The sequence below is a fragment of the Corylus avellana genome, chromosome ca10 (genome assembly GCF_901000735.1).
Source record: "Corylus avellana chromosome ca10, CavTom2PMs-1.0".
Taxonomy (NCBI): Eukaryota; Viridiplantae; Streptophyta; class Magnoliopsida; order Fagales; family Betulaceae; genus Corylus; species Corylus avellana.
The window spans coordinates 1,827,332-1,848,051 of record NC_081550.1 but is presented as its reverse complement, the minus strand read 5'-3'; the positions used below and the strand labels follow the sequence as shown (position 1 = coordinate 1,848,051).

At 36.1% G+C, this 20,720-nt stretch overlaps 4 protein-coding genes across 7 annotated transcripts; 1 reads left to right on the top strand and 3 right to left on the bottom strand.

Moving 5' to 3' along the window:
* Positions 1–3,369: 3,369 nt before the first annotated feature.
* LOC132164627 (zinc finger A20 and AN1 domain-containing stress-associated protein 8) lies at positions 3,370–7,459 on the top strand. 3 transcript variants are annotated; one of them, XM_059575166.1, is made up of 3 exons: positions 3,370–3,453; positions 3,590–3,674; positions 6,526–7,459. In XM_059575166.1, the coding sequence occupies exon 3, from the start codon at positions 6,539–6,541 to the stop codon at positions 7,046–7,048; it is 510 nt and encodes a 169-aa protein (XP_059431149.1). In that variant the 5' UTR covers positions 3,370–3,453; positions 3,590–3,674; positions 6,526–6,538; the 3' UTR covers positions 7,049–7,459. The 3 variants fall into 3 exon arrangements, with proteins under 3 accessions (XP_059431149.1, XP_059431147.1, XP_059431148.1); XM_059575164.1 differs by having other exon boundaries at positions 6,523–7,459; XM_059575165.1 differs by having other exon boundaries at positions 6,499–7,459.
* A 107-nt stretch (positions 7,460–7,566) lies between these two features.
* LOC132164625 (uncharacterized) lies at positions 7,567–10,708 on the bottom strand. The gene is made up of 3 exons (XM_059575161.1): positions 10,647–10,708; positions 9,213–9,232; positions 7,567–8,409 (listed from the first exon to the last, which is right to left on the bottom strand). Exon 3 carries the CDS (start codon positions 8,381–8,383, stop codon positions 7,760–7,762), a length of 624 nt encoding a protein of 207 aa, XP_059431144.1. The 5' UTR covers positions 8,384–8,409; positions 9,213–9,232; positions 10,647–10,708; the 3' UTR covers positions 7,567–7,759.
* Positions 10,674–13,485, bottom strand: LOC132164626 (uncharacterized). Of its 2 annotated transcripts, none has more exons than XM_059575162.1 (2): positions 13,379–13,485; positions 10,674–11,571 (listed from the first exon to the last, which is right to left on the bottom strand). In XM_059575162.1, exon 2 carries the CDS (start codon positions 11,520–11,522, stop codon positions 10,965–10,967), a length of 558 nt encoding a protein of 185 aa, XP_059431145.1. In that variant the 5' UTR covers positions 11,523–11,571; positions 13,379–13,485; the 3' UTR covers positions 10,674–10,964. The 2 variants fall into 2 exon arrangements, with proteins under 2 accessions (XP_059431145.1, XP_059431146.1); XM_059575163.1 differs by having other exon boundaries at positions 10,674–11,538; positions 13,379–13,483.
* Positions 13,486–15,367: 1,882 nt separating this feature from the next.
* On the bottom strand, positions 15,368–18,191 carry LOC132164624 (AP2-like ethylene-responsive transcription factor PLT2). Its single transcript, XM_059575160.1, has 10 exons — positions 18,151–18,191; positions 17,848–18,044; positions 17,386–17,764; positions 17,199–17,281; positions 17,089–17,097; positions 16,885–16,973; positions 16,728–16,801; positions 16,520–16,570; positions 16,355–16,431; positions 15,368–16,106 (listed from the first exon to the last, which is right to left on the bottom strand). The coding sequence occupies exons 2-10, from the start codon at positions 17,987–17,989 to the stop codon at positions 15,382–15,384; spliced, it is 1,629 nt and encodes a 542-aa protein (XP_059431143.1). The 5' UTR covers positions 17,990–18,044; positions 18,151–18,191; the 3' UTR covers positions 15,368–15,381.
* Positions 18,192–20,720: the final 2,529 nt, after the last annotated feature.

Below are 20,720 nucleotides of genomic sequence, written 5' to 3'. Positions count from 1 at the left end.
TTAGAAAACCAGAACGCTAGACAGATTGAAATTGGCAAATTGTTGGCTTGCATTTGATCTTTAACCCGGTTTTCGTCTCTCTACTGCTCTCTTTGCAGCTTCAAATTTTCTTCAGTAGTTTCAGTAGATGGCTCATGTCCATCAAACATAGCCACCAACTATGTGTCTGCTTAGAAATAATTGCTAGTAGATCCTTGTCTGGCAATCTGCATTTGGTTATAAACCTTATTAAGTATACATGTGTGAGCGTAAAAAAGTTCGTGAGCGGATAATATTATATAATTGAGTTTAAAAATACAACTTCAATTTTTGAGTTAAGTGGTGCCCGAACATGATATATTAATAGTCTTATTATTCCTTGGGTGTTTATTTCTCCAACATGTGATATCGGAGGCAATGATGATGTGTATACACGTAAGGGCCAAATCAAAAATATAATATACACAATTTAAAATAGAAAATAAATATATATTTTTCACTTGCAACCCTTAGGTTCCCACAACTAGAATCTTAGAATGATGTTTTTTAGCTACAATCCTTAAAGATTTAAAAGGGCGCTCTTTGAGATTTGAAGTTTCTTCATTAAAATCCAACGGTGTATTACTTTTTGGAATGTCAACTTCTTTTATTTTAAATAAATAAATAGTTTTTAATTTTAACGTTGTGATTCATAAACCTAAATTTTTTAAGTTAAATTATAATTACTTAAGAGATAACCAAATTGATAAACAATCATAGAGTAGACACAAACACACACACACACACACATATATATATATAATCATTGAATAAATTATATACGCTAAAGTGTAAGACACTGATTTTCAAAAGAGCAAGCAAGCCTCTCATTCAAGTTTTTTTTTTTTAATTTTAAATGACAAATATATAGGTTCCATTTTCAAAAAAAATTGTATAAAAAAAAAAAGGTTAAATACATTTCCACTACCTATGGTTTGCACCAAAATCAAATAGGCACCTGAGTTTTCAAAAGTGTCACAAATGATACTTGTGGTAGGCAAATGAACTCACTTGGTACCTCCGTCAAGATTCTGTTAGGTTTTTTTAACGGAGTGCCATATCATCCCCTTACACGTGGCATGGTACTTGTGGTTTCAAGACACCACGTGGCGTGGTACCTAGGTTTTTAGCTACCACGTCATATTAAAAAAATAATAAAAAATAAAAGTAAAAAATAAAAAAAAAGAGTTGTTGTGGCCGAACCACTCCCAAGGCCCAAGGGAGTAGTTTGGGCACCCCCAAGGGCCAAGGGGGTGGTTCGCCACCCCCAAGGGCCAAACCTTCAAAAACAAAATCCAGGGTTTAGCCCTTGGGGTGGCCACCACCAAAAAAAAAAAAAAAAAAGGGTTTAGTGACATGGTCATTTGGGGCATTTTTTGCCAAAAAAAGGTCCCTATTGATTTCGTAACGCTTGATTAGGGGCACTTGGGACTCATTGGTTTTTATGGCGACTAGAATTTAAGTTTGGGACATTTTTTTACTAAAAAACACCTCAAAAATGAGATGTTTGGAATGAAGCGCCCCCTTTTAAAAGAGGGGGCGCTTAGTGGCCGGTGAAAAATGCCCCCTTTTAAAAAGGGGGCACTTCTTTCACCACCCCAGCTCTCCTTTTTGTTTTGGGTTTCTTTTTTATAAATATGACGTGGCACCTAAAAATTCAAGTACCTCGCCACGTGGTGCCTTGAAACCACAAGTACCACGCAAAGTATTAAGGGTGACATGACACTCAGTTATAAAACTTAACATAATCTTGATGGAGGTACCAAGTAGGTTTATTTGTTTACCTCAGATATCATTTGTGACACTTTTAAAAACCTAAGTGACTATTTAAATTTGGTGTAAACCACATGTACTAAAAATGTATTTAACCCAAAAAATAAATAAATAAATAAGAAGCTTGGGGGTCACATCCCCACAGGACACTGGATGATGGTGATTTCTTTTGCGGTTGGAATAGGGATAGGACTCATCATAGGATGTATGTCATGATTAAACCCATAAAGCCCACATAAATGATCCAAGGAGACAGCCCAAAAGAATCAAGAATGTTCCTATTTTAGCAAATATGAAGCAGAAGAAAGACAAACAACCAAGTTACCTGCTCATATTTCCCTTTGCATTTCTTATAAAAAAAATTATTCAAATCTTTCTTTTCTGGGTTGGATGCTTCAACATCTTTCATTGTTTTGGTGCTTTGTTCTGAACATCTTTACCACTTGAATAGTATATACTATTGGCGACTTATGATATCTATCACCAGACCAGACTTGTCGTATACAGTATATGTACTTAGCCAGTTCATAGATAAACCCAAAACACCTCATTTGGATGCAACACAAATTATAACCCATCCCAAAGATAGTAGTTATAGCCCAACATGTACTTAGTGGTCTATTTGATTTCGAGCCCAAATAAAGTAGTCATGGGCCCAACATGCTGAGACGAAAGTCCAAATTTTCACCTGGGCTGGACCTCACATAACACCTCTTATGTTAGCATACAATTTTAATTACCCTAAACTACCCCCACAAAGCTAAAAACTCTTAGGCTGTGTTTGGCAAAGGGCTGGACCGGACTGCACCCAAAAATCTAAAAAATTATTTTTAAAATTAACCCCAACATTTTTACTTTTTACATCATATCAATTATTTTTTATTATTATTCAAATAAAAAAATCACTACTAAACAATTTTTTTCATTTTTTTATACTAAATATTTTTTTTTTCTCTCTTATATAAATCAAATCTGCTACAATACCGTTCTACTTCCTTTTTTCCATTCCATTGCCAAACACAGCCTTACTTAAAAAAGAAGTTTTTTTTTTTTTTTTTTATATATAATTTTTAGAAAAAAGAAATTAAAAGACATTTTTTTAGAATAATAACAATACATCAAGTTTTTTAATCTTCAAACTTTGATTAATGAAAACAATCCAAGATTGTTTTGGGTTTCTTTAGTTTGGTCAAAAACTTAACAAACAAGACTAGATTACCAGAAACAAAATGATTAGAATAAATCCTTTTTCTTTTTCTTTTTTGTTTTTGTGTTTTTTTTTTTTTTTTGTTAAGAAAAAAAAAATCAACGTTTTCACTATGAATAACCGACCACCACACCTAATATCCTCACGACATTATCACGCACCTCAATGCCAATTGGCCCGTCCTCCCCTCGCTTGTTTTCACGGGTGAGTTTAGTAGTGCCCGAAGCTGGCAGAACCGTTAATAGCACTCCCAAAAGGGACAAACCGGGAATGTCAGGGAAACACGCGCGGCCAATGGGGACCCTCCACGTCTCCCCTAATCAGTAAAGAGCGTTCGTTGGCAGAGAACGAAAAGCCCTTTTAAATACAAAAATACAGAGACACACAAACAAAACTTCATCTCTCTCTCTCTCCTCGCGGCTTTGCTTTCTCTCTCCTCGCCGATCCCAAATCCGGTAGGGTTAGGGTTTTCGATCTCTAGCTTTTGTTTTCCGATTTCGCGTTCTGGTTATCGCTTGGATCTGTTGCTTCTTTTCGTTAATGATTCGAATCGTTTATTTTCTTTCTTATTTTTGTTTCTTTTGAACGCAGGTTTCGCATCCGATGCGACCGTGAGGTGAGAGATCGGTCTCCGAGGTTTCATTTCTGAGGATTTTCGTGCCCACCTGGGGAGCAGGTTGGGTTTTTTTTGTTTGTGTTTGTGTGTGTATTTGCTTTTTTAGCTTCTCGTTGCTGATTATTTTTAAGGTCTTAGTAAAACATGTAATTTTGGGGTCTTTGATGCATATGATTGTGGAATTGTTCAAATTTTCAAGTGTTGTGGTTAAAGTTTGAATTTTTCAAATGCACATCTAGTTGCTTTTTGGAGAGAAAATTGAGATTTTAATGTTCGTTATTTGGCACAGAAGAGAAAAATCAAATCGTTATCTCAAATGGGTCGTTAGTGACGATGCTAATTCCATAAACTAAGTGCGTTTTGCGTTCAAAAGGTCTTGGTTTTCAGTCTTCTAATGAAGTGCTATGATCCTCCAGTATTTCTGTACATATATGCGTAAATATGGGATACATGTTTGTATAGAATTTACGGGCTTGTTTGTTTGAGTATTGTGTGTGAAGTTTTTGTTTATTTTTGGTAAAAGTTTAAAGGTGTTATATGGGATATGCGTATATAGTCTTGGGTACACTGAGGAAGATATAGGAAATCATTTGGAAGTTGGGTTCTTAGATAACTGCCACTCGTGTAATGCTGGAAAACTTGTGTTTCACCGAGAGCTTTGTGACTTTTAAATGTGATGCATGTGTATTTAATAGTTTTTCATGTATGTGCACATTGCTATGTTTGAATACCAACAGATAAAGATGCGATTTTTATTGCCTCCCCCATTAGATCCATAACTTGAACACTTTCTAAGTAGTAAAAAAAAAATGTGAATATGGTAACTGTATCAGTAGGGTTAGGTTTTGATTTAAAGAAGTTAATTGATTAGACAAGTTTTGGGTCAAATAATGGGGATAGTGATTAGTTTCAGACTGCCCACCTTTTTGTCAATCTTGACTGTATCTAAAAGAGATTATTTAAGGGAAGCCTTGAACTTATAGTTATCAGGCCGGGTGGGGGAGGGAGGGATAAGGAAGAAGGCATGATCCCTTCTTTCTCAATAATTTCACTAAAAAAAAAAAGTCGTGGCTTTTAAGGAAACTAGTTCTCCAATCATTGTCTTGAATGCTTTTAGAAAACCCATTTTGTAGAGGCTTGGAATTCTTTAAGATTACTTTCTTAGGTTATGTAGACTCAGGGTTAAAGGCAAGAATTTAGTCTAGAGGGACCTAGGTTGTACTCGAATTTTTTTTGGTTGACCATCCTTTTTATTTTTATTTTGATAAGTAAAGCAAATTTATTAAAACTTGCAAAGGGTGCAACTCAAGCAATATCAAGAACAATTGCAAAGAGCATAAAAATATACAAAGTTAGAGACATCAAGAAGGACGTTAACAGAGATCCACCCGAAGAGGGATTTAAGAAAACCAAAATGTAGATCGTCTTCTCACAATAATTGAAACTCCGTGGATTCATTTCTCGCCAAATGCACCATATTAAACAAGAAGGGATTGCATTCCAAATAACATTAACATCATTCCGACTAAACCTTATTTTCCAACACACTAGGAGCTCCACCAGCCGTATAGGCATGCATAACTCACTCTACTCCAAACATCTTAAAAACCAAATTTCACAAGTTTCTCGCAATATCATAGTGAATAAAGAGGTGATAAGTAGTTTCCCCACTTCTTTTGCACATACAATACTAATCTATCACTATGATGTAATGCTTATAAAGGTTATCCATAGTGAGGATTTTCCCTAAGGTTATTGTCCGCGTGAAGAAGCCACGCTCAAAGGAGCTTCAGACCTCCATATGCTCATCCAAAGGAAAAAATGGTCATGTTCGGGAGAATCCCGCTCCCCTGGATTCATCCCTATGAAGGTTACATTTATCCCCCTTATCCTTTTGACTTATCAAAAAAAAAAAAAAAAGTTCCATTTCTAGGTTTGGCACTTGAAAGACTGAAATTCTTATCTAATTCTTGAAAATGGATTGTTAGTTCTCTTGATTGACTTCATGAGTGACCAATTATGAGAGTTTTAGAGAGTGAACAATCCATTTGGCTTAGTGACTAATTATGAGAATTTTAAAGAGTGAACTACCCATTTTGTAATTTTGAACTCAGTGCTTAATGACTCTTCAAACCCCCATAACCATCCTTAGAAACTTAAAACTTAATTAGCTCTTTTATTAGGCTAATAAAATAGCTAATATTTACTTATAAAAAAAATAGCTCTCTTATTAGGTTGATGACATAGGTGTTGGATTGTGGGAGAATGGTTTCTGGGTATTTAGTTGTTTAGAGATAATGGCTTCATTGCATCCAACCATCTCTCCTTACTTAGCACATGCCAATTTCCATACTTTAGACTTAGGGGACTTTGTTATGGATGTCGTTTCTGTTGCTTATTGACAATCCCTTTTTTTGGGGTTTTTGATTTGTAATGGGTGGCAGTGGGTTGATAGAGGAGAGAAAGAGGTAGAGAGAGTTTGAGAGGAGAGTGAAGGGATAGAGAGAAGAGAGAGGTTGTGGGGAAGAGAGAGAAAAGACGAATTTAGTTGGGAGAGTATATTGCATAGAATAATTTTTCTGTTAGTGAAAGAAAGTGAACAGGAAGGAAGGATTTTCAGAACAGTCTGAAAGCACTGCGTATATGTAAGAAAAATTGAAAATCCAGGTACTAAAATGGAATCAGGCGGTACAAATTTTCCTTAAGAATATTTTTTTATGTATAGTTTGTTTAATTAAAACGTGTGCCATTTGTGATGCACAATTTATTTAAAATAGAATTAGATTTAAAATGCTTTTATCTTTGTGCTCATTATTCATATTCGTGCATATAGAGGATGTAGCCAGATGAACTCTTACCCTTGTTAATTTGCTATTGTTGTTAGATTTTCAAGTGATTTTTGGTGCAGCAGGAGATTTGAAAACATGGACCACGATGAGACAGGATGCCAAGCTGCCCCTGAAGGTCCTATTTTGTGCATTAACAACTGTGGCTTCTTTGGAAGCGCAGCTACCATGAACATGTGTTCCAAGTGCCACAAGGATATGATGTTAAAACAGGACCAAGCTAAGCTTGCTGCAAGTATCGTGAATGGATCATCAAGCAGTAATGAACATGAATCTGTTGCTGCTGCTGTGGAGGTGCAAGTCACCTCAGTGGAGCCGAAGTCCGTCTCTGTGGAGCCATCCTTTAGTTTTGGTTTTGGCTCAGGGGAGAGTAGCGAGGCAAAGCCGAAGGAGGGTCCAAATCGCTGCACCAGCTGTAACAAGCGGGTTGGTTTAACAGGATTTAATTGTCGGTGTGGTAACCTTTTCTGTGCGGTACATCGCTATTCGGACAAACATGGCTGCCCCTTTGATTATCGCACTGCTGCTCGTGATGCTATAGCTAAAGCCAACCCGGTTGTCAAGGCAGAGAAACTTGATAAAATCTAAATCTGATGGGGGTGGAGTTGCCATGTGTTTGAAAAGTGATTCTCATCTTCATCCGTGAGATGACTTCAAGTTTGCTGCATGTCTTATTGGTGTCCTTTTATATTGTTATATTTGCTGGTGGAGGCATGGCATTAGGACATCTCTGCACTTTGAAGAACTCTATATTTCTAGTGATTGGCGAGAATTTATATGTTGGCTCCAGTGTCTAAAGTTTAATCTATGCTGGTTTGGTGGACATTGTCATGGTTAGCTTTGTAATTTGTCTATTCTGTTTCCTTATGGCATCTCTCTCTAGTTTGTGCAATTCTCAGACGGTTTGGACAACATCCGTCAACGTTCCTGTGGCAGCATTGTAAATTATCCATTGCATTCTTAGTTATGAATTTCACTGGGGAACCTATATTGTGATGATGTATAATTGTATGAATTGTGTGGTTGCTAGAGCTTCCCCTGAAGTTTTCTTTAAAGCCATTAGTCGTGAAAAAGATATTCTTATTCCTATCTGGCCTTGGACAACAGTTCTCATCTCGGTTATCTTTCTTCTTTTTTGGGCTAAGAATGCTGATTTGAAAAAAGCGTGATGATATTCTTCAAACTTATTTATCACACTGACTAGCATAGCGTGTCTTACATGGATTTATACATCAATCACTTAAAACATGCTACTAGTCCATTCTTGCATATGCATATTTGCCTTCCAAGTATACCCTTTCATGGCAGTATTTTATTTTCAGTTGTTAGGGACAGGTTCTCAGCTACAAACTGTGGAAGTTTGGATTCCAGAGCAATCTCTCTAGATTCAGCTTCCAGGTATTTACAGATCCTCTCCATAACCTCTCTACCCGTAGCACTATTCTTCACAACTTTCTCTGCACATCGTTGCTCCACCATTTCTGCAATTGATGCCAGTGCAGATAATGGCTTTATATGTATGCTAGTCTCCTGTCTGCAAATGGTCCACCCATTTGGATTATCTGGGTGGGGGTCATACCGGATCTTCTCCTCCACTTCTATGAAGTTCTGAAGACCAACATTTCTGGAAGTGAGTTGCATTGACCGTGATCGGGCATCCACGGTTGTTGATTCAATGCAGTGGCAGATATCCTGACCGATGATTTTGCGTATGAACCACGGTCCGGGGAAATGGAGGGTGACTGCACGAGTGGTACAAAGCTTCTGAGATATAGGGTCAAGTTTGCAGCTCAGCGTGTCAACTTCAAGGATATGGTCCAGTATGCGCCTGTTCTCATGGTCAGTAAACTTGCGCCAAGATGCAGAAGTTACCCGCTCCCATGGGTGCTTGTAAATGTACTCTTGTGCGTATGCTTTAACCATGATGTTTTCTTATTTTTGCCCTCACCCTGATAAATAAACACTAATTTAGATTACAACTGAAAGAGTAAATACCAGATTTTTAGGTATAGCCTAGTGGTCGAAGACAGTGTAGATCCATAAGACAGAAACTGATACAATCGTCGAATAGAACTCACTCATAAAAACTGGCTTGCAAGAAAAAAAATGCTTAAAAGCTTATGTATCCAGAAACCGTTCTCTAATACCTCCAAGAAACAGTGAGATGGCCAAAATTCACAATACAAGATGGGTCTTAAAGGGAACTCAAAAGAACCTCCTTTTAATAAACCAGTCAAGCAGTCGAAATCTAGCATCAGATCAAGAGAGGGCCATCATTAATATTATATTCCTTGGATCAAGCTTTTTATTTTGAAAAGCATTCCTACAATTACTAAAGACCAATTAACAATCTCCCCCCGCAAAGAAACAAAGGCCACCTATTTCAAAATCTCAAATGAATTCAAGCTATGTAAAGACCCATCGTTTATATATATATATATATATGAATCAAGATGGTGAGGATCAATGTCATCACAGTTTGTTTCAGTGACAACAAATTCTGAGTTCTTTGCACGATGATTTCCACACTCATTTTAAAGACTAAGACCGCACTCCCGACCTACACACATCCAGCAACACACACACACACACACACAAACTGACACTTTCTGTGTTTGATGTTCTACAACATCTAAGTACAGTCGAATTGGAGCAAACCAGAAAATACATGAACTACAGAGAACAGAATGAAAACCCAGAAAAGCAGAGAAGCAATTAATTAAGGAAATGCATTAGTGAAAACAGAGCATACCTCACAATACTCATAAGCTCCTGCGGTTGCAAAGAGTGAATGGCAGTCCCCTTAGATCTCATAGAAAGTCGGAGAAAAAGAAGAGCGAATGTTAAAGAATATGCTCAGCATGTCAGCATAAATACATTGGGCAACGAAGAATATACACTAATTCCCTGCATTTCATGTAGTTTTATTGCCAAAATGGGATGTTAATGTGAGACGAAATTACCCTTTTATGCAAGGTCAACGATCGGCAGTCCTAATGTACAAGCTGTATGAAGCAAGAGTTGCAGGATTTGTAAAAGTGTGAAATACAGAGGAAAGAAGCTCCTTTTGAGAAACAAATCGTGTCTTTTTCCTTTTGCTTTTTTTCTTTAAAACAAAGTGTTATAAAGACAATAAGCAGTGAGGGAGATGCACCTACTTGGCTACTTCTAGTAAAAAAGTTGAGTGAAACTACAACTTTTAATGATTTTAATAAGGTATAACCTTACTAAATAAATTACTTAAATCACAACGATAAAAAAATATTGATTTGCCATATGATTTGCTTAGATCATATTGAAGACAATTAAAGCTATGTCTCTTTACCTTTGACAGAAGACGAATATCTCAACTTTATCAACTAAATGAAAGGATAAGATAAAGCAAATTAAAGTGTAACAGGCTCTTTTGTTAAAAACAAAGATTCTCTAATTCTAACAATAATAATTGAAGTTACTTTAAACAAAAGCAAACACAACGAGGTTTCTTCACAAAAAAATTAAATAAATAAATAAAGATACTTTATTGTTTGACATTTTTCTTTCTTGTTCTTCTATAAAAGAGCAAAATCCTATTGAAGGAAGATCATCTTAGTGTTAGGACATCAAATGTCATAAATAGTCAGAACCTTCCAAAGCTCCCACCAAGGAAGGAGGAAGATGACATAGAGGAAAAAGAAAAAAAATGTATATGTAACTTTCTTTTGGACAGGATTAAGTTACCATTATATTTGGTCTTTTTTATATGCTTCAACAAGTTTTGTTGGATAATCCAAGTCCTTGGCACAAATAATAGAGTAGTGTTATACACTCAAAATTTTTATCTCACTTTGTTGATCTAGTATTGCCATTTTTTTTTTTTTTCCCTTTAAACAGGGGCTAGTCCTAATCTAATGACTCATTGATCCTATCATATGATTCATATCATAGTAAAGTGAAATAAAAGTGTGATTTCTAACATTTCTCCAAATAATATAGCTGAATCAACGAAAGTCCAATTCATGCTCCAAGCTTGCCCCAAAGCCAAGTTTTGTAGTTTGTACCCCACGATTTCTAGGGCAGAAGTGGAACTACCCACTGAATTGCTGCTATGGTTAATCACAGCATAATTCCCATTAATGGATTTCAATTCAGTCTTAACAGTTCAAAAGTTACTTCAAGATAGGAATGCAGCGGCTATGGGATTTACCATTGCAGCTTGAAAAAGACCCAAGAATAGGGCAGCCCCTAGGCTTCCAATGAAGTCCATTTGCTGTATGAAACAGTACAGATTAACTAATCATAAACCTATTTTCCAGTACACACCACCAGATAGTTCTGAATCCCAAAAGAGAAATGGAAAATGCACCTGAACAAAAAGTCACAAAGTTACATTTAAGCGGTATCAAAATTTTCAACCAAATCCAGAGGGAAGATCAAGGCTGACTCTCCATGGTGCGACACTCTTAAATTCTTTTGTTATTTTATACTGTGAAAGGGCTTACAACCCTAAGAGCCAGAACTTGATTTAGAGAGCAATCCCACCAGATTCAGCTTCCAGATACTTGCAGATCCTCTCCATAACCTCTCTACCCTTAGCACTGTTCTGCACAAATTTTTCAGCACATCGTTGCTCCACCTTTTCTGCCATTGATGCCAGTGCTGATAATGGCTTAATCTGAATGCTAGTCTCCTGCCGGCAGATAGTCCACCGATCAGGATTATCTGGGTGAGGATCATATCGAATCTTCTCCACCACTTCTATGAACTTCTGGAGACTGATATTGCGTGTAGAAAGTTGCATTGACCGAGACTGACCATCCACAACCGTTGATTCAACACAATGGCAGATATCTTGACCAATGATTTTGCGAATGAACCATGGTCCTGGGGCATGGATGGTGATTGCTCGAGTGGTGTAAAGCTTCCCAGATTGAGGATCAAGCTTTCGGTTCAATGTGTCAACTTCAAGTATGTGGGATAACGTACGCTTGTTCTCAGGATCAGCAAACTTGCGCCAAGATGCAGAAGTTACCCGCTCCCACGGGTGCTTGTAAACGTATTCTTGAGCGTACGCTTTAACCATTACCTTCTTTGTCACTCTTCACCCAGATAAAAAGAAATCAAATGAAAACCTAGATAAAGAAACAAAAAGTTAGCCAACTAATGAAAACCTAAGAGCAAATGTTCAGGGATAGTTTGGTTTCTAGTAGAAAAAGGAAAACAAATGAATGCCAGAACACTTTTGTCATAGGGGAGCCTACAATCCCTGGAAAATCTTCTCTCTTTTTTTCTCATGTGTGTACTCTATAAATCAAAGGCCAGAAATCAACCCATTTGGTTCTGCAGTTTCAAATCTTTTAGCACTCAAACGGAACTGAAAGAGAAAACCTTGAAAGAAAAAGACACCCAATAAACTTAGAAGAACTGGTAGATATGCAGATTATCAATTCAGAAGCTCTCTTACTTCTCCGAGCTCAGATTATAGAAGGCACATAAAAAGAACACAGGAGAAGTCGTAGCTATACAGCTTATCAAACCAGAGGCACTTGCACAACTGTGAGTCTGTGATTATCAGTTACGGAGCTGGGGTGGCCGGTGTAGGCCATGGTCCCCCCATCTCAAGGAAAAAATAATAATTTTAAGGTTAAAAAAAGTAAAAAAAAAATTATAAGGTAAATTTTTTTTTTTTGGTAATTGGCCCCTATCCATACCAAACTCTGCCTCCGTCCTGGTGATTATCTTTGATCAATTACACTATTCCTATCAGTGCTTGGGAGGAAACTCACACTTTCACTTTGGAATATCCAGATTATACACATAACATGACAGAACAGCAACCATCATTCTAAACACGAATTCAATAACATGTCAATCAACAAATACAATCTGATCATGAACCACTACTTTAAAGTTTTTTATAAGTAATCAAGATGCATATAAATAGTTTAAGGCACTCCAAGTACACAGAAAGTATACAAGAGAAAGCACCCAGCTAGAAGGAGAAAAAAGAATAAAAAAATCATGAAATTTAAGCACAAAAGGGGAATCCAATGCAGCTATCCAAAGATAAATAACTAATTAGTCATTAGGATAGTATTACGGTTTCCTTTTTCTTTTTTCTGGCTGAAAACTACAATACTATTATTGTTGGATATTAGACAGTAAATATCTTTCTTTTCCCATTTTCTTCATTTAATTAAAACAAGAAAATTGCTTCTAAATCAAGAAACCAAACAACTCTACACAAAATCAATTTTTTTCAATAGATAAAATCACATGGTATTTAGTACACAACAAGAAATCTATGAATCAGTAAGAAAGCTAATCATAACCAATTTCTAGTGCATTCTCCTTTATTGTTTTGCGAAGGAAAGATATCAAATTCAATTGTTTCAAGTACAGAACAAGAAGCGCAGAAGGTAGAGACCTTCCTCTATCCTCAGGACCCCAAACAAACAAAATTATGGCAAAAAATTCATAATCCAAGATGGATCTCAGAAAAACATCAGAAACCCATCATCTATTTATTTCATCCACATCAACAGAGATTATAAAGGCAATCACCTAGCTTCAAATTCGTTTTGAACCTACACTTTGGTCTTACAGATACCCAAGAACCCACCAATAAAATACCCAAAAAGCAAAAATATAAAAAACATAAAACAGAACAGAGAAAGTCAACAACTTGAATAGCCCAAGTTATCTAAGAAAAAAAAACCCATCAATATTGTAATCCATAGACATATACAAATGTATGCTTTCGATCTTCTTGAACTAAATTGCAGTTTATACAAAAAAGAAAACAACTTTAAAAAAAAAATTAAAAATAAATAAATAAGAGAGAGATAGGAAATGAAAGTATAATAGAGATTAAAATGAAAACCCAAACAAGAAAAAAAAATAAAAATTAGAGAGAGATAATTATAAATCGGGGAGTACCTCAGAGAGTTCGGCGGTAATCAGCTGTCGCAGACAACGAAAGAAAGATCCAGGGATCGCAGAGGAACAAAGAAGAGGTGTTTTTCGATGCAACTGGGTAATAACGCTTAGATTGAAGGACTTTGGTTGTCCTAAAAGTACAAGCTGAGTAAGGCTGGAATTGGAGGAACAGTAACAAATTCACTGCAGAGACTGCAAGCCATTTTGTTCAATTATTATTATTATTATTGGTATTTTGAACTCTTGGGTCGGTTGAAATTGACAATGAAACAAGAAAAAGAAAGGTCCAGCCCAAGCTCTAATCTTGGTCCAATATATTCTTCCCATACCAATAAAACTATGAAAAATGTGATGGGGCCAAGTAGAATTTCTTCTAAATTATAAGAATTTGTAGTTTGTAGGACTAAAAACTAAGTAAAGAGTATAATATATCTATTGGCTTTGAATTTAAAATGGTAAATTACACTTTGCCCTCATAAATTATGCACCACCATATTTGCAATACTCATTCTTCTAAATTTTAACACACTAATTCGCTTTTATGAACTATCATTTTGTTTCGAGTTATACATCGGGTTAGATTAAACTGTTGAAGTTAACAAAATCAGTCACACAAGTTTCACGTGACACAGAGTAACATATACGTAATACCATATATAATAAGGGGTAAAACTTTAGTTAGCCCCCTTGAATTGTCAAGGGTTTTGCAATTTCATCGCCAAATTATCAAAAGTTGCAATGTGGGTGTTCAATGTTTCAGACCCTTTCAATTCCCCTACGTTTCAGACACTTTCACTTCTCCTACCGTTAGGGCTTTTTGCTAATTCAAACAAATAACAAGTGAAATGTCTCGTATTCCTGTAATATCTACAAAATATAAATATATCATTAATTAAAAATTAAAATTTTAAATATATATAAAGTGAGAAAAAAAAAACATTAAAAAAAAAAGATCGATGACCCACATCAACACAATGAGTTAAGATCCAAGACGTCGTTGTGGGTCTTTTTTCAAATTATTTTAAAATATGAATGGGGCCTATTTTGGTTAATTTTGTTCGTTATGATTTAACATAAAATCTAAAAATGGAGAAGGATGATTGAAAGGGGCTAAAATATTCAAACCCACATTGCAACTTCCAATAATTTTGACGAAATAAGTGAAGTTTCTCCCATTGTAAGGTAAATTATGCCCCCTACCCAAAACTATCATCTTATTTGCACTCACACCTTTAAACTTAAACTCGTTGCAACTTACCACATGCACGAGACTTATTTTCCATCTATATTTAACATCACAATTTGATCTGAGATCCAACTCCAAATAAAATGTTAGTTCTTAGGGGCAAGTTGCATGCAATTAATTAATGGTCAAAAATTAGAGATGTGAATGTAAATGAGGATGTAGTTTAGGGGATTAAAACGAAATTTACCCAATTTAAAAATAAAACCTAGTCAAAATGGAAACTTTTTAGTGGAAACTAAAATTGCACCAAAATGCAACTAAAATTGAATTTCCAACTACTACTAGCCAAGAAAATAGCATTTTGACACAAAAATAAATAGATAAATAAAATCCTATATATATAGTTCTCATCCCCGGAAAGGACTTATAGAACTAAAATTGAATAATTTATGAGGGGTAAAATGAAGTACAAAAATGATAAAAAAAAAAAAATGACAATACAGTAGGGATTCAAAGAAGAAATATAGCAAGGGTCTTCTTGCATACAAAATTTGGGTCATGCTTCAACTCATATTCATAAAGTGACATGGTAAAAGAGGACCCTCTAGATCATATTTGGTCTGTGCATGGGGGTAATTAGAGTCAGTTTTTCAGTAAGTCAATAGCTGCAAAAACCCTCAACAACACAACAAAACCCATAGCCTTGCTCCTTAGGGTTTGAATTTTCAAACTCAACTCCTATTGCACTTAAAACATTTTTTTTTTTTTAAAAAAAAAAAAACCCAGCAAATTGTTCCCTTGATTTCCGCCAAACATCCTAGTCATTCCACATTGAAAAAACATTAGGATTCGATCCCTGAACTGAGTCCCCCGACCACCCCCCATAACCCGCAGAGGGCATGTCGTAGTCAACCTTCACAAGCGCAAGTTCATCCGCCGATCCCACTGCATTTCCCGGCGTGGAATTAGAAGCCATTGACAACCCACTCCCCATATATCCTCCAGTATTCTCCATCACAGACGACGAAGGACCCATGTTCATCAAACCCTGAAGCAAAGCCGGATGGTTCTGAAGATAACCGTTGTAAAACTGGGGATTTTGATATGAAGCTGCTGCGGATTGCTGGTGTAGATGGAGCTGCGTTTGGAGATAGCTTTGGTGAAATGAAGGGTCTTGCGTGTACTGATGATGAGAATTAATGTCAGGGTTTTGTAAGGTTAGTAAAGTCTGTTGGGATTGATCGAATGGCTGCTGCTGTTGCTGCTGCTGCATTAGAGGGTATGCTTGTAATCTGCTAGAGGAGCTTGAGCTGCCGTATTGGAAGCCGGAGCCGAGGGCGATCATTTCTTCCCGTTTTCTTGAAGATTCAATGGCTTGAGCCTCCTTTAACCGTTTGGCGGCTCCTCCTCCGATGGGGAGAGTGTTGCTCTCGAGAATACTCTTCACATCATAACGGTTCATGTCAAAGTTGGTGACTGCATTAAGCCCCCTGAACTTTATTGCTGCAATGTCATATGCTTCTGCTGCTTCCTCCTCAGTACCTTTAAGAAAAATGATATGATATTGAAAATTAACTTTTTAATCGTCTTTTTACCAAATTATTGTTGATTAAAGGTTAATTTTTATTGCTATGTTATTGCAGTCGTACAGTATAAAAATCTACTAAATAACATTACTAATTCGTTATATATAGTTAGTTAGATGTGACAACTAAAAGTTCATAAAAAAATTTATTTGTAGTAACATTTGATTTTAAAGTTCCAATGAGTGCATGGAGATAATGACTTACTGAAAGTTCCTAGATAAAGATCTTTGTTTCCTGCAACTCTCCCAATCCTCGCTTGCCATCTTCCATGTTGATGATGCCTGCTTAAACATGTTCCCATGAGAACTTGGAGAGAGGGAGAGAGGGATTTTTTATAATTGAGAGAGAGAGAGAGAGAGATTTTAGAACCTTGTAACACCGCGATACATGGATGCGCCCCTAGAAAAGCCACTACTCTTTCTGAAATGCATCACCAAGAGAAGAAAAAATAGAACTTAGTGGGGATGATAATTGTCCTATCTTCTACTTTGCATGGTTGTTCTAAACAGCAAAATTGTACTAAATTATAAATAAAATCTGTACAATTTGAGCAAATTAATAAATTCCCATCTCTTACCTTCGAATCGAGGCGACAAATTCCTGTCTTGTCATGTGCTTCATCTCCTCCAATTCCTTCTCATAGTTACTGATCTGCAACACACCAATCAAATCAGTTTACAATAGTTTTGTGTCATTAACATGTACGTAGACATGGCATGGCAGCATTAACTTACTGGAAAATTGGTAGTGGTGGATGTTCCCCAGTACTTCAGTGCAGCAAGATCATAAGCCCTAGCTGCTTTCTCCTCTTTGTCATACCCACCTACACAAAATAGATAAATAAAACTATATGTTCAGCAAATGTTTTTTTCTTTTCAAAAAATACAAATAAAGTATCAAATTAAGAAGTGAGCAAGAGAGAGAACCGTACTACTCACCCAAATAAACTGCAAGAGAAGAGATGCAAAAAAAGAGAACATGAAATTAGTAACGTTCGAAATGGTGATTGGATGAGGGAAAAAAAAAAAAACAGATTTTCAAGGTTTACCTTGGCGACCTTTCCTTGATTGCCCTTCCCTTCTACAACTATTATCCCAAAGATGAGCTTCATACCTTCCTGTCCATCTATGCCTATATTAATTTGCACAAAAAACCCATGTATATATGGTGAAGATTCAAGACAAAGAAACATTGCATTATATTATGAATATATAGATGCAAGGGAAAATGCAAACCTTGTTACACCACGATATATTGAAGTTCTTTGCCCAAATGTATCCAAAGTTCTTCTAGGGGCAGCTTCGACAGTATTTGCACTATTATCTCCACTTGTTTCACAAGTAGTCGACCCTTTACCACTTCCCATAGACAATGTCAACGACTGCAAACTATTTGCATTCTCTTGAAATTCATAATTGTTAGAGGTGGCTGCTGCTACTACAGCAGTGTTTTCCACTGCCACTAGACTGTTGTTTTGGAAAAGGTAATCAGAATCATTTGCCTGAATTTCATTCAGACCAACAAGATCTGACTGATTCTCAGATTTGCTCACCCCCAGAAAATCAGCAACCTTTGGAACTTCACTGCTGCCGTGGGTATTCATCAGATTCCACTCTGCATATATATATATTTACAAAATAAGAAAAAGAGAGAGAAGAAGAAGAAGAAGGAGGAAGAGGAAAATGAATAATATATACCTTGGGTCTGGAATGGGTTGACCATGCTATGATCATTCACTAACCCTAGAGAAAATTGAGTTGTTTGCAGATGTGGTGGTAAGGAAGAATGAGTGGGAGAAAGAGGAAAGGAAAGCCAGTTGTTTGAATTCATGGATCCCATATTCTTTGATTATTACAATATATGCTTGTTCTTAATTCTGAAAATCAAGAATCTCCTGCAAGTAATTATAACAAAACAGAATTAGAATACACATGGAGCAAATAACTATTTAGGGAAAAGAAAAGACATGTAGGAAGAGGAAGAACTCTTAAGCGTCTAACCAAGCCTAGGGTTTGCAGCAGTCAGGAGTACCCTCTTACCCTCTCTCTCTCTCTCTCTCTCTCACTCAACGTTATGCTCAGGAGAAAGGAGAAGGGGGAGGAGAAGAGGCTGAAAAGAGAAAAGCTTGAGTAAGGTACATAGTACTTAAATTGCTCAAATGAGCTATCTCCTCCTTTCTAACCCCTTTTGCAAAGGTCTTTTTTGGGCGGTCTAACTCTATTCACCATATCCCAACGCTTCAAACAAGCTCATTTTCTATTATAATAACAACAATATTATATTATTTTATCCAACCCTTCTTTTGTCTATTCAACTAACATTGCACGCTTCATTCACTCTTAATAATTATAGATAGAGGATTATTCATACAATTTAACAATATTAAAAAATAAAAAATCAGATATTAATTTTTAGTTATTCTACTCATATAACAGTCTATTAAATACTTAAATAAAACCTGTCATTGTGGATATTATTATCTAAACAATACTATGGAGGACACGTGTGTCATACTAAACTGTAAGTTGAACTTTCTTTAGTTTTAATTTGTACTGAGACAAACCCACAATTCCAACTGGAAAAATCCAACCCCACCTCTCTCTCTCTCTCTCTCTCTCTCTCTCTACCCACTTGATTCATGGGAACTCTCGACCTCGTTCTGTGCAACAAATGACTCCCCAAAGCCCAGCATTCCCACACCCTGCAAATCATCTCAGTCTCAAATATTTGACACTCTACGTAAAGCTACCGACCTCTCTCGATCTTTATTTCTTTCTCTATATTATCTTCTAATTAAGTCCAAATCAGCTAGAGAAGCAGACGATCAAACCCATTAGCCACGTACAGAAGATCTCTCTCTCAAATGGGTGCTCACCAAAGAAGCCAATTTGTGGATCCCCGAGTCCTGCATGTGTTAAAGATGCATGTGTACGGACATGCAATATTATATATCGAAAATCCGACATATTAAATAATTAAAGTACTGGAGAAAGAGTAAGAATGACTCTTGTTCAAATAACACCAAACTCTGTCCAATATAAAAAAATAATAATAATACCAAGAGAGATTATAAGAAAGATTGAAGGATTTCGTTTGGTTCCCCCAAGTAGAAATCTGTTGACCACCTAATCGATTTTCGCACCCGTCAAAAGGTGAAAGCAAATTAAAATTAATATAAAAATGTCTTTATATAACTTATTCATCCACATAAATAATGTTATATCTCCTGTCCATTACACTAGAAACTTGTATAATGCTTTCTGTCATCCAGTCACACAATTAGTCCAAGCTTGAAAATATTGAAAAACCTAACCAATTACTAAAATGTCTCCAACCCACCATTAAAAAAGTTATCTTATCACATCTACAATGTCATGTCTTATTGCTTGCTAAACATTATATATATATATGATTTCTCCAAAAGTTAGGTATGTTTTTATGTGCATCGTTGAAATGATCTAGCAATTAAATAAAATACTCAATCTATTGATCCATTATTCTCATAAAATTGTTGCTTAATTTCATTCATCTGCTACTTTTGTTGGCCCTGTACAGAAAGTATCTCAGTTGCATGCATGTGTCTTTATTGGCATGTGTGTTATGTATGTATATAATAAACACCCACAATTGTCTCATCACATATATATATATAAAGCAGTTGCAAATACAAAAGAGTACCAGCCGCATGCATCCATGATAGTACTTAATTAAAAATTTCTATATCTGCCGCAAGAATTTATTCTTTTTCAGGGTTTTGGATATCTGAATTTTAGACAGACTGGGATCAATTTTTTTTTTTTTTTTTTCTTTTAGGGCAATGAATCTTTGAGTCATCATTTTCAAACTGAACTCGTCAGGGTTTTCAGACTATACATGTACTTACTAGGGAACCAAAACGAAGAATCTGAACAAAAATGAATAAACAAAACAGTTAATTACAAAAACAAAACAAAAAACAAAAGAAACAAATCATCAAATCACCTGTGTCATTATAATATATATCTATGCATGGACATAGTTCCCGCCAAATTCTTGTACATTAAAGAAAAGACTACGTTGACTAAACTGCACCACATTAAGGAGGCACAACCCTCGTCTCACGCTTTCTTCAAACCTTTTCAACTGCAAAACCTCTAAACAATTAGAACCCTACACAAATCATCATCATCGGAAGAAGAAGAAGAAGAAGAAGAAACCCCATAATTTGTATAAACATAATTAAAAATAAAAAACAAAGAAGTTAAAACAAATTGTAGAGAGAAAAATATATAATATTTGACTCTGCAACCTCCAGCAATTATGAGAAAAGAAAAGAAAAGGAAAGGAAAGTGTACCAAGAAGCCATGAATCTCTCTCTCTCTCTCTCTCTCTCTCTCTCTCTCTCACTCTCACTATTTTGTTCTTGAACGACGAAAATGCATTTGCAGGGGTTATGCGTGGGGATTCGCCACCGGCCATATGCGGTAAGAGATTATTTAATAAGAACCCGCACGTCGTTTCAGGTTCAGAGACCAAATTCGGAGGAATGTGACTGACACGTGTCAGTTCCTTTCCGGCTTTTGGCCTCTTC